This window comes from Amaranthus tricolor, chromosome 15, assembly GCF_026212465.1.
Source record: "Amaranthus tricolor cultivar Red isolate AtriRed21 chromosome 15, ASM2621246v1, whole genome shotgun sequence".
In the NCBI taxonomy this organism is placed as follows: Eukaryota; Viridiplantae; Streptophyta; class Magnoliopsida; order Caryophyllales; family Amaranthaceae; genus Amaranthus; species Amaranthus tricolor.
In genome coordinates, this window is record NC_080061.1 from 12,914,098 (window position 1) to 12,927,527 (window position 13,430).

General features: G+C 34.0%; 1 protein-coding gene across 1 annotated transcript in view; it reads right to left on the reverse strand.

Moving 5' to 3' along the window:
- The window catches only part of LOC130800670 (flowering time control protein FY), a 16,946-nt gene extending 9,718 nt beyond the window's left edge, over positions 1-7,228 (reverse strand). Inside the window, exons 1-4 of the mRNA XM_057664258.1 lie at positions 6,704-7,228; positions 5,401-5,495; positions 3,985-4,053; positions 3,647-3,751 (exon numbers count right to left, since the gene is read on the reverse strand). Coding sequence (XP_057520241.1) covers positions 3,647-3,751; positions 3,985-4,053; positions 5,401-5,495; positions 6,704-7,067 — 633 coding nt within the window. The 5' untranslated portion in view covers positions 7,068-7,228. The remainder of the gene's footprint in view (positions 1-3,646; positions 3,752-3,984; positions 4,054-5,400; positions 5,496-6,703) is intronic.
- Between the last annotated feature and the right edge of the window lie 6,202 nt (positions 7,229-13,430).

Here is a 13,430-nt window from a genome sequence, read left to right on the forward strand (position 1 = left end):
GAACCTAAAGTGCTAAGGTCTTTAAAGCCTAGGCTTTATGCGCCACGCAAAGAGCTTACCTTAGGTGGACGGCGCCCCAAAAAACCGAAAAAATTTAGGTAAAACCCAAGAAGAAGAAAAATTGAGAAAAGAAGAGAGCATAAAACATACATGATGGTTGGTGCCCTGGTGGTTGCCCATATCAAATAAGGTTTCTGCTGGGCTAAGACCAAAGAGAATTTTAAAGCACTCTTAGGCACTTGCCTTTAAGCGCATATGTCGTAAAGAAGAAAAAATTTACATTTCAATCTTTAATCAATCCCATTAAAACTACATTATATGAACCCTCGATCAAAAAAGTTAAAATAACTAACCATCACATTTGACTAAATTAACTATCAATGACCACTAACTACAACTGCCTACTTATTTTGGAGCTCTACTCCAACACTATAAGACATTTGTCTTAAGAAATCGTCTAGCCTATCCCAATTAAGGTGCTCAACCCATCGCCCAACAAAGGCACTAGCCTAACGCACGCTTTTAAAAACTAAGGTTGTTCTTATATTAAAGGATAACCCTCTTTAGGGTTTAAGGGGAGAACAGGTTTATCACGGAGCACTCACCTGTATAGAATGAAACAAAAAATAGTTATATGCGGACTAATTGATATTTGCTATTGTTTCATGGGAAAGAATTCCATCATGACCTTTGGATATACCATTTATTCCATCCAAAATAATTACTTTTTACATAGACCCATAATATTTTACTTCAAGCAACCTTTCATCTATCCCTATCAATCACATCAAACCTTAAAGGCCATATTAGCTAATTTGTCCATCCCAAATCTAATAAAACACGAACACCATCTATGTTTTGGAACATTCATTATGAAACAGCATCATATGGAAAGGTATGTGTGTACACCATATTTTTTTTTTCACCTCTTCACACTATTTATATTGCTTGATTTATTTTCAAAAGAGGAAAGATAGAAAGCAGGGAGAGAAAAGAGAAATACAAAAGGAACTTATGATGATGAACGAAAATTTCTCTTTTATGATATTTTTATTCATTTTTATGATTTTTTTTTTTGTTTTTACAGATTTGTGCACTACAATTCTCCATTACGTCCCAACTATTTACGTAATGCATCCTATTCATTCTTATTTGTGGTCAATCCTTTTTCTCTTCTCTTGCTTCTTTGTTTATTTTTGTAAATCATTAGTCATTTAGCCAATAAAACATAGGAAAATTTGCTCAAAATAATCCCAACTATCACCCCTGGAAATAATCCCAACTATCGATTATTTTTAAATAATCCCAACTTTGATCTAAATTTGTTCATAGCATACACTACAACTTAGTAACCTGGGATAGCAGGTTACCTCCATTTAAAAAAATAAATAAATAAAACTAAATAAAGGAAAAAAAAAACAATTCACACCCCAACCCCCCCCCCCCCACCAATCGGCCACCCCACCACCAGCCAGCTACGCCAGAAACAGTCGCCAACAACATCGGCCACCATCATTGACCCTCCTCTCCCACCAATCGAACACCAATAAAGGAAAAAAAAAAAAAAAAACACTCACCACCCAGGCGAACACCATCTTCATTGGCCTGCAACCACAACACCCCATTCGACCACCATCTTCGTCGACCATCCTTCGAATTGCATCACCAACAAATTTCGGCACCCACCTCAATCTGCACCACCATAGTCCCAATTGATTAGCCACCTCAAGCACCACCTAAACCCCAAAATCGATTGAAATTGATAAACCAAACCCACACCCATGTTCGATTGTAGTGGTTATCGTGGTGGCGATTGCGGTGATGGTTGTTTCATTGATGTGCGATTGTGGTGGTAAGAGGGTGGGACTCATTGCACCGGTGGTGAGCAGTGATGGTGTTCGATTGGTGGGAGAAGAGGGTCAATAATGGTGATCGATTGAGGTTCGAGCAAGGTGGCCGGTGTTGTTGGCGGCTGTTTCTGGTGTGGCTAGGGGAGGCTGGCTGGTGAAGGGGTGGCCGGTTGGTGGTGGGGTGTGAAGTGTTTTTTCTTCTTTTTTTTTCCTTTATTTAGTTTTTTTTTTATTTTTCTTTTTTTTTAAATGGAGATAACCTGCTATCCCAGGTTAGTAAGTTCTAGTGTATGCTATGAACAAATTCAGGTCAAAGTTGGGATTATTTAAAAATAATCAATAGTTGGGATTATTTCCAACTAACGGGTGATAGTTGGGATTATTTTGAGCAAATTTTCCTAAAACATAAACATTAAATACTCAATATATTTTCGATTTTCAAACACATACTTTTTTTTATATTCATCATGAAAAATAAAATAATAATTGTATTATAATATATATTTTTGATTTATAAGGATTTCACATATTGAAATTAATTTGTTATGTGAACATTGCTCTAGACATGCATGTGATGTGTTGAGACTTGAGACAACAATGATTGGTTATATCACAACTATCCAATAATTTTGAAGAGGATAAAGTAAAGTTTCACAGTGACACTACTTAAGGTTTTTAAGGAGAGAATTGGACTCATGAAGCACTTACAAGCTCATGATAAAAGCCAACAAGGAATATAAAATTTGCAGCACTATATAAACTGATTTTTATAGCAAGTAAGAAACCCCTACATTTTCTCATAGATTTTTCAACTATCGTTGACTTTAGACTATCCCCAGTAGCCCTAAATATTCCTTAGTTTGTTAACTCTTCCCAACAAGCTCTCATACTTGAAGAATAAATATTGCAAAGACTCAAAGATAAGTCAACAATTCAAACTTACATTTAGGTTGTCCCTATTCTTTTAGCATTTTTCCCTTATCCCCCTCCATCACATCAAACCTTCTCTAAGGTATCATAACAGTTTCTCTCACTATCCATTACAAAATCTTATATTCACATTTAACAGTTATCCTTAATACTTATGTCAAAATCCAATGTGAAGCTTTCAAAGAATGGACTAAATAGTTTTATAGCCTCTTCATGAGTGTTGCCTTTTATGTCCTTGAATGACGTCCTTACTATTGTCATACAATGAAAATACGACCAACTCATGGTTAATAATAAAAGAGGATTTCTCATCACTAAGACCATACTCTCTCTCTGTCCCGTTAAATTACTACATTTTCCATCTTGGTCCATTTCTTTATGTTTGCTACATTTCCTTTTATGGGCATGACTCCACCACTTTTATTAATTCTCATCACACAGATTTTTTCTCTTTTAACACTATCCACACAATTCAATTATTTGGTGTATCTACCAACTAAATTACTCCTTAATATTTGTGCAAAATCCTTGGTAGCAAACTCAAAGTAGTAAATGTAATCAACAAGAAAAACATTTTTATCCATCCTTTTCAGAAAAATAATGTGTCTGTATTTCATTACTCTTCCAACCAAGAGTGTCAAATTGCTAGCCATCAAAACTTCGCTTCTTACAATTTAACCAAACCAACAAGAACTTTATTTGAGCTACTTCCTTTCACATAAGGCTTCTACCTTGTAGTCTTGAGACAAAATAAACTCAAAATAGCACAAAATCCTCTCAATATGTCCAAATCAACAAGCAAAACAAAATACATAAATATTGTCATAGGTGATAAAAAATACAGGGACTCGTAGCTGCAAACTCACCAAAACACAATTGATAGAGCATCGGTTCTTATTCAAAGATGTGTGAACAAATTTTGCAGCAAAGCTCGTCGATGGATTATCAGAATAAGCAGCCGGTGGCAACAACTGCACCAATAACCATAAGAAAAGAAACAAAGTGAACTAACAATCATGTTCGACCAGCTCCAAATGTTCTATATAGTATACATTGATGAACATTTCACGTTGTCATATCTAATGTAAACCGTCATTTGAAGATCATATCAATACACAATCATTTGACAAAACAAATATTTTTGAATAAAAGTATGCCTATATTCAAAATGGATATGAGAAAAGTAAAAAAAAGGCCCACTGACATCAACAGCAGCCGCAGGAGTAGGTTGCAATACTGTCCGGTCCCTTGAATCACGCTGCCACATCCTAGCCTGGAAATGAAATGACCGACAAAAAACCATAAATGATATCATAAGTGTAGATAAACATAAAGTTGGAATCGAAAGAATGGAAACCTCAAACTTAAATCTCATCTAGAGGAAATTTGAAATTCAACAAGACTTTACTGCAGAATTTACAAAATCTATGAAGTTTCTATGGATAGTTCTATACACATTAGCATGTTTTACATGTTTAAATGCGGATACATGATTGTACATGAACACACATACATATTAACTCCAATCAAAAACTATAACTATAACTTATAATAAATTTCTACATGACATCTTGTGGCCTCCTAGTTCTCTTAAAACAAGTATCTCCAAGGGTCTCAACATTTTCTTGGCCAACAAATGAGTTTTACTTTTCCAAAGATTTGAAACATCAACCAAGACTTCTACTTCTAATAAAAACTTATATCTCCCCATACTCATTGCATTAACAGAAACATATATGCTCATTTTTATCTTAGAAAATCAGATGTGCTAAACTCATTCCCTATTCATCTTTCTTGCCTCCCTTGTCCTTTTGTGCAACACTTTCTTTGAATACACCCATACTTCTCTAGAGATCAACATCAACTTTTTTCCTCAATAATGGCTCCCTCTACTAATGCAAAGTCAATTTCCCATGGTTTTAGTTTCTTACAGATCTTGCTACTATAGGCAACTAGGCAAAGCATAATTCGAAGAAAGAGATTTTTTAAATCAAAGGGAATATATTCATGGGATATGAAGAAACGTCCATTAAACTTTGCTTTAGGTGGCGTGGAAGGCTGTAAGTTGCAACTACAGAGAATTATTTCAGAAATCTAAGGGATAATTTTGAGGCATTATAGCCGATCTTGGAGGATACAGAAGGCTAGAACAAGGCACTGCTGGGAAAATATGTGGTGAGCAATACACAATGATGGGGATGATAAAGGGAGCAATAAACAATGATGGAGGTGAAATAAGAAATTTCACCTGTTTTCATTTTGGAGGTTTGGTATGAATACCCTCCACTGTGTATAAATTTCCTTTTATTTTAAGGATAATATACACCAAAAAAGGGTTTAAGGGAAATGAAAAATACAAAAGAACACCAAAAATAATAGTGAATGACCAAGTATCTTTAAAAGTTAAACTTACCATACTAAAAAGTAGACAAGAAATTGAACATAATTGCACAAAGGTTCATAAGGGCAAAAAAGTGTCAAGAATAAGATATCATGTAAACAACGAGTTAATGCTAACGGGCAATAATTGGAGCTCAGATGACATAAACGCTAAAAGACCACACATATGAAGGTAAAAATAGGCACTGGTGTGGTTATTAAGAGATGCAATGATAAATACCTGAACATATCGAACAATCGTACTTGTATAGTCAACAGCTCGTCTTTGTGTAAGTTTTCTCATTCTTTTTGCAGCATAACTATTATCAGCATGAGCTGAAAGAGTCGATAAAAAGATAGAAGATATTAGACCTCAATCCCCTCTAGCAAACAATCACAATTAAATAATATATAAACATGTAAGCTCTGTTTTCTAAAATAAAATAATATAGATTGATGACTTCAGATGCATTTATTATCAACATCCATTGCAAGAAGTAATCCACATAATAGTACATCCTAAATTAACCATGTTTCTTAACAATAATAACAAATAATTTATATCTAAGTCACTTCAAACACTAATCTTCCTAAAACATGACTAAAACTTGCAAAGCCATTGTCTAATCTCTTTTGTCTAAATATGTCATGGGCAAATTTTCAGAAACTCGCAAAGTATAGAAATTCACATCACACCACAGGTTAGAACTTTAGGAGGTTATATAGAACAGCAAAGGCAATTTTACCTTGCTAGAAAAGTTTTGTTGATGGAAATCAGAAACAAGTAACTATAGCAAGAAAAGTAAGGAACTACTAAAATTGGTGTCAGAAACAAAAAAACCGACAACAAGAAGTATTTTGCAATTGGAAAAAAATAAAGAATTGTGACCTAGGTATCGGTCATTTGGACACTTATATGTCATTCGTTAAATATTTTGAATGATGATAATGATGGTAAACAACTAGCTGTAATCAACGGAAGGAATTCCCCTCCACTAAACCCTAACTCAACTTGAAGAAAAATCACCATAATTCAAACACATTTCAATAAAAATCCTCAACATTCAATCCAAACACAAAACCTAGCTGTTTTGTTGCCTGATTACAGAATATTCCGATCACTTTTTCAAATCAAGCAACAACCAAAAATTAGCAGCAACCTAAACAAAGTCAAACATCTGTTTTAAAAAATGTGGGAATTCCCAAACAAAAAACACATAAACCTACTAATTATTCTTCAAACAATCTCGTTGCTTCTAAAAAAAAGTACTTAAAATAACCACCACTCAAACCACAACTATCACACTATTATCTTCCAAATCTCAAAAGGCAGAAGAAATAATTAAAACAATCAATAAATACCCAAAAAAACAACGATAGAGGAGAGAAATTTTATTCAAACAATTTATCATCTTGGCATTTCATTCCTCACGATAAATTGCTCAAAATAAGACCTCTCAAACCATAACTAACCAGCACTTTCTTCCAAATTTCAAAATAAACAACAATTCACCAAAAAAAATATCGATAGAGCAGAAGTTTACAGTCATAAGAAGGCTGTTGCGGGAGATGAAAATCAGGAGGAGGAGGATGAGGAGGAAGATTAGTATTGGAAGGCGGTCGCATCATAGGAGGAGGTGGTGGTGGTGGACCCCTATGAAACTCCATAGGAGGTGGTTGTTGTTGATGCTGATGCGGCGGAGGGGGAGGTGGTGGACCGTGCTGGAAATGCGGCGGAGGATGCATGTGTGGAGGTGGTGGTCCATGTTGCATATGCTGCGGAGGAGGTGGTGGTGGTTGGTGTTGTTGTTGCGGTGGTTGGTGTTGTTGTTGTTGTTGCGGTGGTTGGTGTTGTTGTTGTTGTTGCGGTGGTTGTTGCGATTGCTGAGGAGGTTCTCCGTACATCATTGTTGTTGAGGAGAAAATGAGACGCAATAAATTGGAAGGAAGAGCGATTTTAGGGTTTTAGAGTGTGGTAGTCGGAGAGTGAGCAATGTTGAGTGTTGAATGCGTAATCGAGTTCCCGATTTCAGCACCAAGTGCTCCAAGACTTTCAACTTCCAACAAGTTCTTAGTTCTCATTAGTATCGTCTTTCCGTAATTTTATCTCATGATATGTATTAGATGGTTTATTTAGCTCAGACTGTCTTTTAGTTAGATCGTCTCATATAATACCAAGTGAAATAGTAAATTAAATCCTTCCAAACCTAACAAAAAATGGTTTGGACATAAACTTACATATATTAGTTTGAATTAGATTTTAGCTCACTTAAAAAATTGGGCTTAATTGTCACTTGATAAAACAACCTCACTTATAAAAAGAAGACTTTAATAGGCAATTCAAAAACATTTGAACCCTCTAACAACAAAAATAAGCTTTTTTCAAAAATTTATGTTTCAATTTTGGTATCCCCAATTTTGTTACTATGATTTTTTATTTTTTTTATTTGTTTTGTTGGTTCTAATTTGAATTGCAATTTAGATTTTTTAAGTTGAAATTTTGGTTTGAATTGAACTGAAAAAGTTTAAACATAAGTCATTTGATTTGGTATGGTTTGAATTGTGACAAAACTTTTGTTTGGATTAGGATAGAGAAATCATAATCGAATTCAATTTCATTTGATTTATGAAAAAAAAAAAATTAAACTGCAAATCAAACTTTCATTCCTACGTCTAGTATTTAGGCACTCAATAATCTGGCTTAGTTTGTGTGTTGTATATGTTTTGTTAACCTATGATTATATGAATAACGTAGATGCTCCTCGCACATGTGCGCACTTGTAACATCCTCATCAGCATCATTATCATCATCATCATACCCAGTGTATCCCGCCCATGAAAAACTATAAGACTTGTAACATCCTCGTGTTTCTTCATATTGAACAAAATTTTTCTTTAATTTAAAACAAGGATATAAAGTGGCCTATAGTGGTATCAAAGCAAGCATACAAGTGGTGATTGATCATATTTTTTCATTTGCTATAGTAGGATATTAAAGCTTGACAAAGTTTGTTTTGCTGGTCCATAAGGATGTTCCATTCCTAAGTTACGTATAATTGAGCAAAAAGGGTTCTAAAAAAATTTGATTGTATTGCTCAAATAAACAAGGTGCCATCTTTTTAAAAACTTATTTGTAAATGACTCCATGATTAAGTATGTTTTGAATGAAGTAATTTTACGATTGATGTCCTCTAAGAAGTTTATATGTTATGCACGAATGAGGACAAGTGTGTATTTGTCTAGAGCAGTATTTAGTAATATGGGGGTTGATCCTCTTACTTGGCACAGGAAAATCTTTATTCAATCTTCAAAATGGCGTAGCATTAAATGCATGGCAGCAATGAATAGTGCAGCTACAAAAACATAACTTGCATTAAAAAACAGAGGCATGCTTAATCTGATAAAGTATAGTTCCACAAATTTGACAAAAGGTTAACTTTGTATTATATATCCTACTACTCACCTAATAGGAGGCTGCTATGTTAAATATTACCTCCGTTCATTAATAAAGTTCTCATAATGAAAGTTCATGGGAATAATTAAAAAATAAAATCTTTTTGACTTATTATGGTTTTATTTTAATGCTTCAAGTGTACAAGTGTTGTAGCACAATTATTGGTCGATTCTTAGGGAAGCAAGATTAATATGCAATTTTGTTCAATTAACTACTTAAGAAACAATATTTTTGAGGAAAATCTACCCAAAATAATCCAACCTATTCACAATTTTCCTAAAATAGTTCCAATTATCTATTAACCATGAATAATTCCACTTATTATCTCATTTAACCCCGTGGTGTCATTTGGATTTTAGCAACCAGTTGTAGCAGGTCACATTTTGATTGTTGCAACTCCTTCCTCCTTTAATACTTTGCCCATCTCCAGTGTAAGTACAGCTCCTTCCTCCTCAAATACCATTTTTTTTTCCTTTTTAAATTTCTCTCATTATTCTTTCTCCTTTGATAAAGGGGATGACCTCTTCCCATTCTTCTTCAACTAGAAGATCAATTGCTAGGAAAATCCCCTAGATGTGAACATGGTGTCATTGCTAAAGTCTATGCTGCTGGGAAACTTGTTGGTTTTGTTAAGAAGTATAAACCCTTCTAAGATCAACATCTCATACTATGAAGGATTATGATCCAAAGGTTACAATAACAGGAGCATCCATTAGGCCAAGCATAAAGTTTTCAAAGAACTTGGGAAACATTGAGTTCTTTCGAAGGTCAATTGTAAAAACTTCTTTAATTAGGGTAAAATTGTGTACATCCGACAGTGTGTGTGCACTCCACCCAACTTCTTCATACAATTGCAAATTTATCCTTTTGATTGAGAATGGAAGATGTAGAAATTAAAAAACCTAAAATGCAAAAATTGAGAATTGAAGATGCAAGCTCAATTTAAGAGGTTTATAGGAGAGATGAGTGATGTGGGTAATTTGTGAAGATTAGTTTAATTGCTTTAATCCAAAAAGAATTAAAATCTAATTCAAAAAAAAATAAGCGTTTACTTAATGTAACCAGTTTTGGGCTACCAAACAACACCACAGGTTAGATAATAAATAGGATTATTCATAGTTAATGGATAGTTAAGATTATTGTAGGAAAAACGTAAATAAGTTGGATTATTCTTGGTGAATTTTCCTATTTTTGAAAGGTTGTTCTAATTGTAGATGCAAAAATGGAATTTAATCGAATATCAATAAGAAATTTAAGTATAGGACAATGAAAATCCCCACTAATAGCATACGATTATTTCAACAAGAATTCCAATCTACCTTATTAAATTGGTTCACCAAAGAAACTCAATTATTCCTTTTCGGGATGATAATCAAATTAAAATCAAATTAAATAGGTTCTTTCAATCTCAACTTTCGTATGTCGATTGATTAACATGGTAAGACTAGTTAATCACTAAATCTCAACTTTTATATTTTGATTAAGGGAAAACCTTGGCTTGCATTATCATTCAAAACTAATAATATTCTCATTTCTCAACTTTCGTAATTTTGGTTTGGAGAAACTAAAAAGACTTTAACTTGGATGACCAATTTTAACAATTAATCAAACCAGTATTCAATATTATAAAATGAAATTCGGTTCACATCCAATAAATAACATAAAAACTATTCACTATATGAAATCATGATTGTAAATAATTTAAACATATCCAATGGCATTAACAAAATCAAATTGAGGAAGGGAAAGAAATGACCAAGAACTTGTGTTGAACAATCATATAGAAGAAATCCAAAGCTTGATATATTAATAAAAGTCAAATTTTTGAACAGAAACAAAGGTAATCCTCTTGATAAAAACTTAGAAACTAAAACCTACAAAATGTGAAAGAAAACTTAAAGCAATTGAAACCTAATGGAAAGCTTAAAGTCTAATGAAATTGGGATCCCTTTGATTTACCAAACTTTAAATGTATATCCCTTAATAGAAGAATTTCAGAGTTTTTTCCCTTTAAAACTCTCATTAACCTCTTCTTTATACCCTCTTAATTTCTAAAATAACACAATAAATTCTTCATCAAAGGCAGTCTCAAGCGAATCTGCTAAATCTCGACCCAATCTTAACCCTGTCTCGACCGAGATTAATACTTGAACTTTTCAGTAACTAATAATTGAAATCAGTCTCGAAAGATATTAAAGTAATCTTGAGCAAGAATAGAACTTAGACTTGATAGAAGTTTTCAATTAAATTCTATCTCAACCGAGATTACAGTAATCTCGACCGAGACATAAGAGCAAAGTTTTTGTGAGTAATATGGCTAATCTCTATTGAGATTAAGGTCAATCTTGGCCGAGATTAACTTTAACTTAGATAAGAGGCTCCAAATAATACTTAGAATGTTTCCAAGCTCCATGCCGGAATCTGTGAGCCTCCACATATTGTCCCAATCATGCAAACTTATTCTACTAATGCTCGATGGACTTCATCGAGGACCAAATTGACCAAAATTTAGCTTGAATGTATCCAAAAATATCCGTTAAGGCACCAATAAGTACACAACAGCATATGCACCTACCTATTTTAGCTAATTTCCATCACTTTTATCCATAAAACTCGCTAATTATACTCTAAATAAACTTCTTAGAATAACAATAAGTGTAAAATCCTGCACTTATCAGTCCCACATGCATAGTCTTATGCCCATCCTCGAGTAAAACATGAATAACAATATGCACAAACGAACATCATCTCCTTGTAACTCCCATCCTAATACTAGGAACCTAAAGCTCGAAAGATAGACTAAGGCAAGCTGTGAGACAAATACAGTGAATATCAAACAAAATTTCCCCCATGCCTGCCTCAAGGCTTATTCCAAGGCTTACTCCAAGACTTAAACACTTCTTAGGTATAGAGGTTGCCCGTCGTTCATCAGGTATCTTTCTCAGTCAGCAGAAATACACTCTTAATATTATTTCTGATGCAGGCCTTCTTGGTTCAAAACTTGCTAGTACTCCAATTGAGCAGAATCATCAACTAGCTCAATCTACTAGCCCCCTTTTATCCGATTTAGAACCTTATCGACGTCTTGTTGGGAATTTGATTTATTTGTTTGTTATTAGGCCTGACTTGGCATGCTCCATACATATTCTCCCAATTTATGCATGCACCTCGCGAGGATCACTAGAATGTTGTTTTGCATATCGTTAGATATTTAAAGAGTTTTCCGGGTCAAGGCACTTTTTTGTCTTTGCACACCGATTTGTCTTTAAAAGGATAATGTGACTCTGATTGGGCTGCATGTCCTTTGACTCGTAGCTCTCTTATAGGATGGTTGATATTTCTTGGTTATTCTCCGATTTCTTGGAAAACGAAGAAGCAACCCACTGTGGCTCATTCTTTTGTTGAGGCTGAATACCGCTCAATGGCTTCTATTACTTGTGAAATCAAATGGTTAAAAGGTTTACTCTTAATCTGAGGAATGCATCAACCTAAAGTTAATCCTCTTTTTTGTGACAGTCAATCCGCTATTCATATGGCTCAGATTCTAGTTCTACACGAGCGAACTAAACATGTTGAGGTCGACTGTCATTTTGTTCGTGACGCTGTACAAGTTGAAATCATTGCTTCTTCTTATGTGCATAAAACTATATGACTAATTAATTGGCTGATATCTATACCAAAGCGCTTGGAAAAAGTCAATTTAATTTCTTAGAGCATGAACTATGAAGAGGACAAATATATCCTCTTCACAATTCTATTTTTTTTTCTCCATTTGACACATCATTTCCTCTTTCCTCCACATCATTTCCTATTTCCTCCACATCATTTTTCACTATTTACATCCTCTTCCTCATTCTATTCCTTTAATTTGTCTAACATTCAAGGGTATACTCTTTCATCCTCTTTTCACTTTCTCTCTCCTACTCACATATACCCCACCACATATTGTTTTTCCTATCCAAATTTAATAATTGTAATTTGTGTAATTGTTGAATGATAAATATTATTTACTCAATTTTTGTATAATTAATTAATTAGCGGATTATTAGTCTTGCAACCCACAATAAATATTCATAATTTTATATTTTATAACTTAAAGAAATAAAGTACATACATTAATTAAATGTACGGAAAACATAGAATTTAAAAAAAAATACTACTACATTTTTCTATTTGAAAATTAATCTGTATATGTTTATCACAAATCTCTTCTCTTGTAGCTAAGAGCGTCGTAAAATTACGATCATCATATCGTCCGGGTGTGACAGAAAATGTTGTACCAATTAAGCTTGATGATCCTGCTACATTTTTCAGGTTGTTCTTGGGCGAACTCTTGTGGATCTTTATAATTAACATAAGTATCGCACTCGTCTTCCACAATCATATTGTGGATAATGATACATGTCATCATAATTTTCCATAGCATTGGCACACTCCATGCTAAAGCAGGTTTTCGAATTATTGCAAATCGAGCTTGTAGTACACCAAACGCACGTTCAACATCCTTTCATGCACTTTCTTGACGTTGAGTGAACATCCTTTGTTTATTGGTTTGGGGAGCGGTTATGGCGTCAATAAAGGTTGCCCATTTTGGATAAAATTCCATCTGTGAGATACTACCCTTTGTTGTAGGTATTTCCATTCACGTCGAACTGGACTTGTAGAGCTCAACCGTTGAGAAGGTCGTCAAAAACAGGCGAATGCTGGAGTACATTTATGTCGTTGCAAGATCCTAGTGTTCCAAAAAAAATATGCCAAATCCATAAATCTCTAGAACCAATGGCTTCTAAGATTACAGTCGATATTCTAGATCTTCC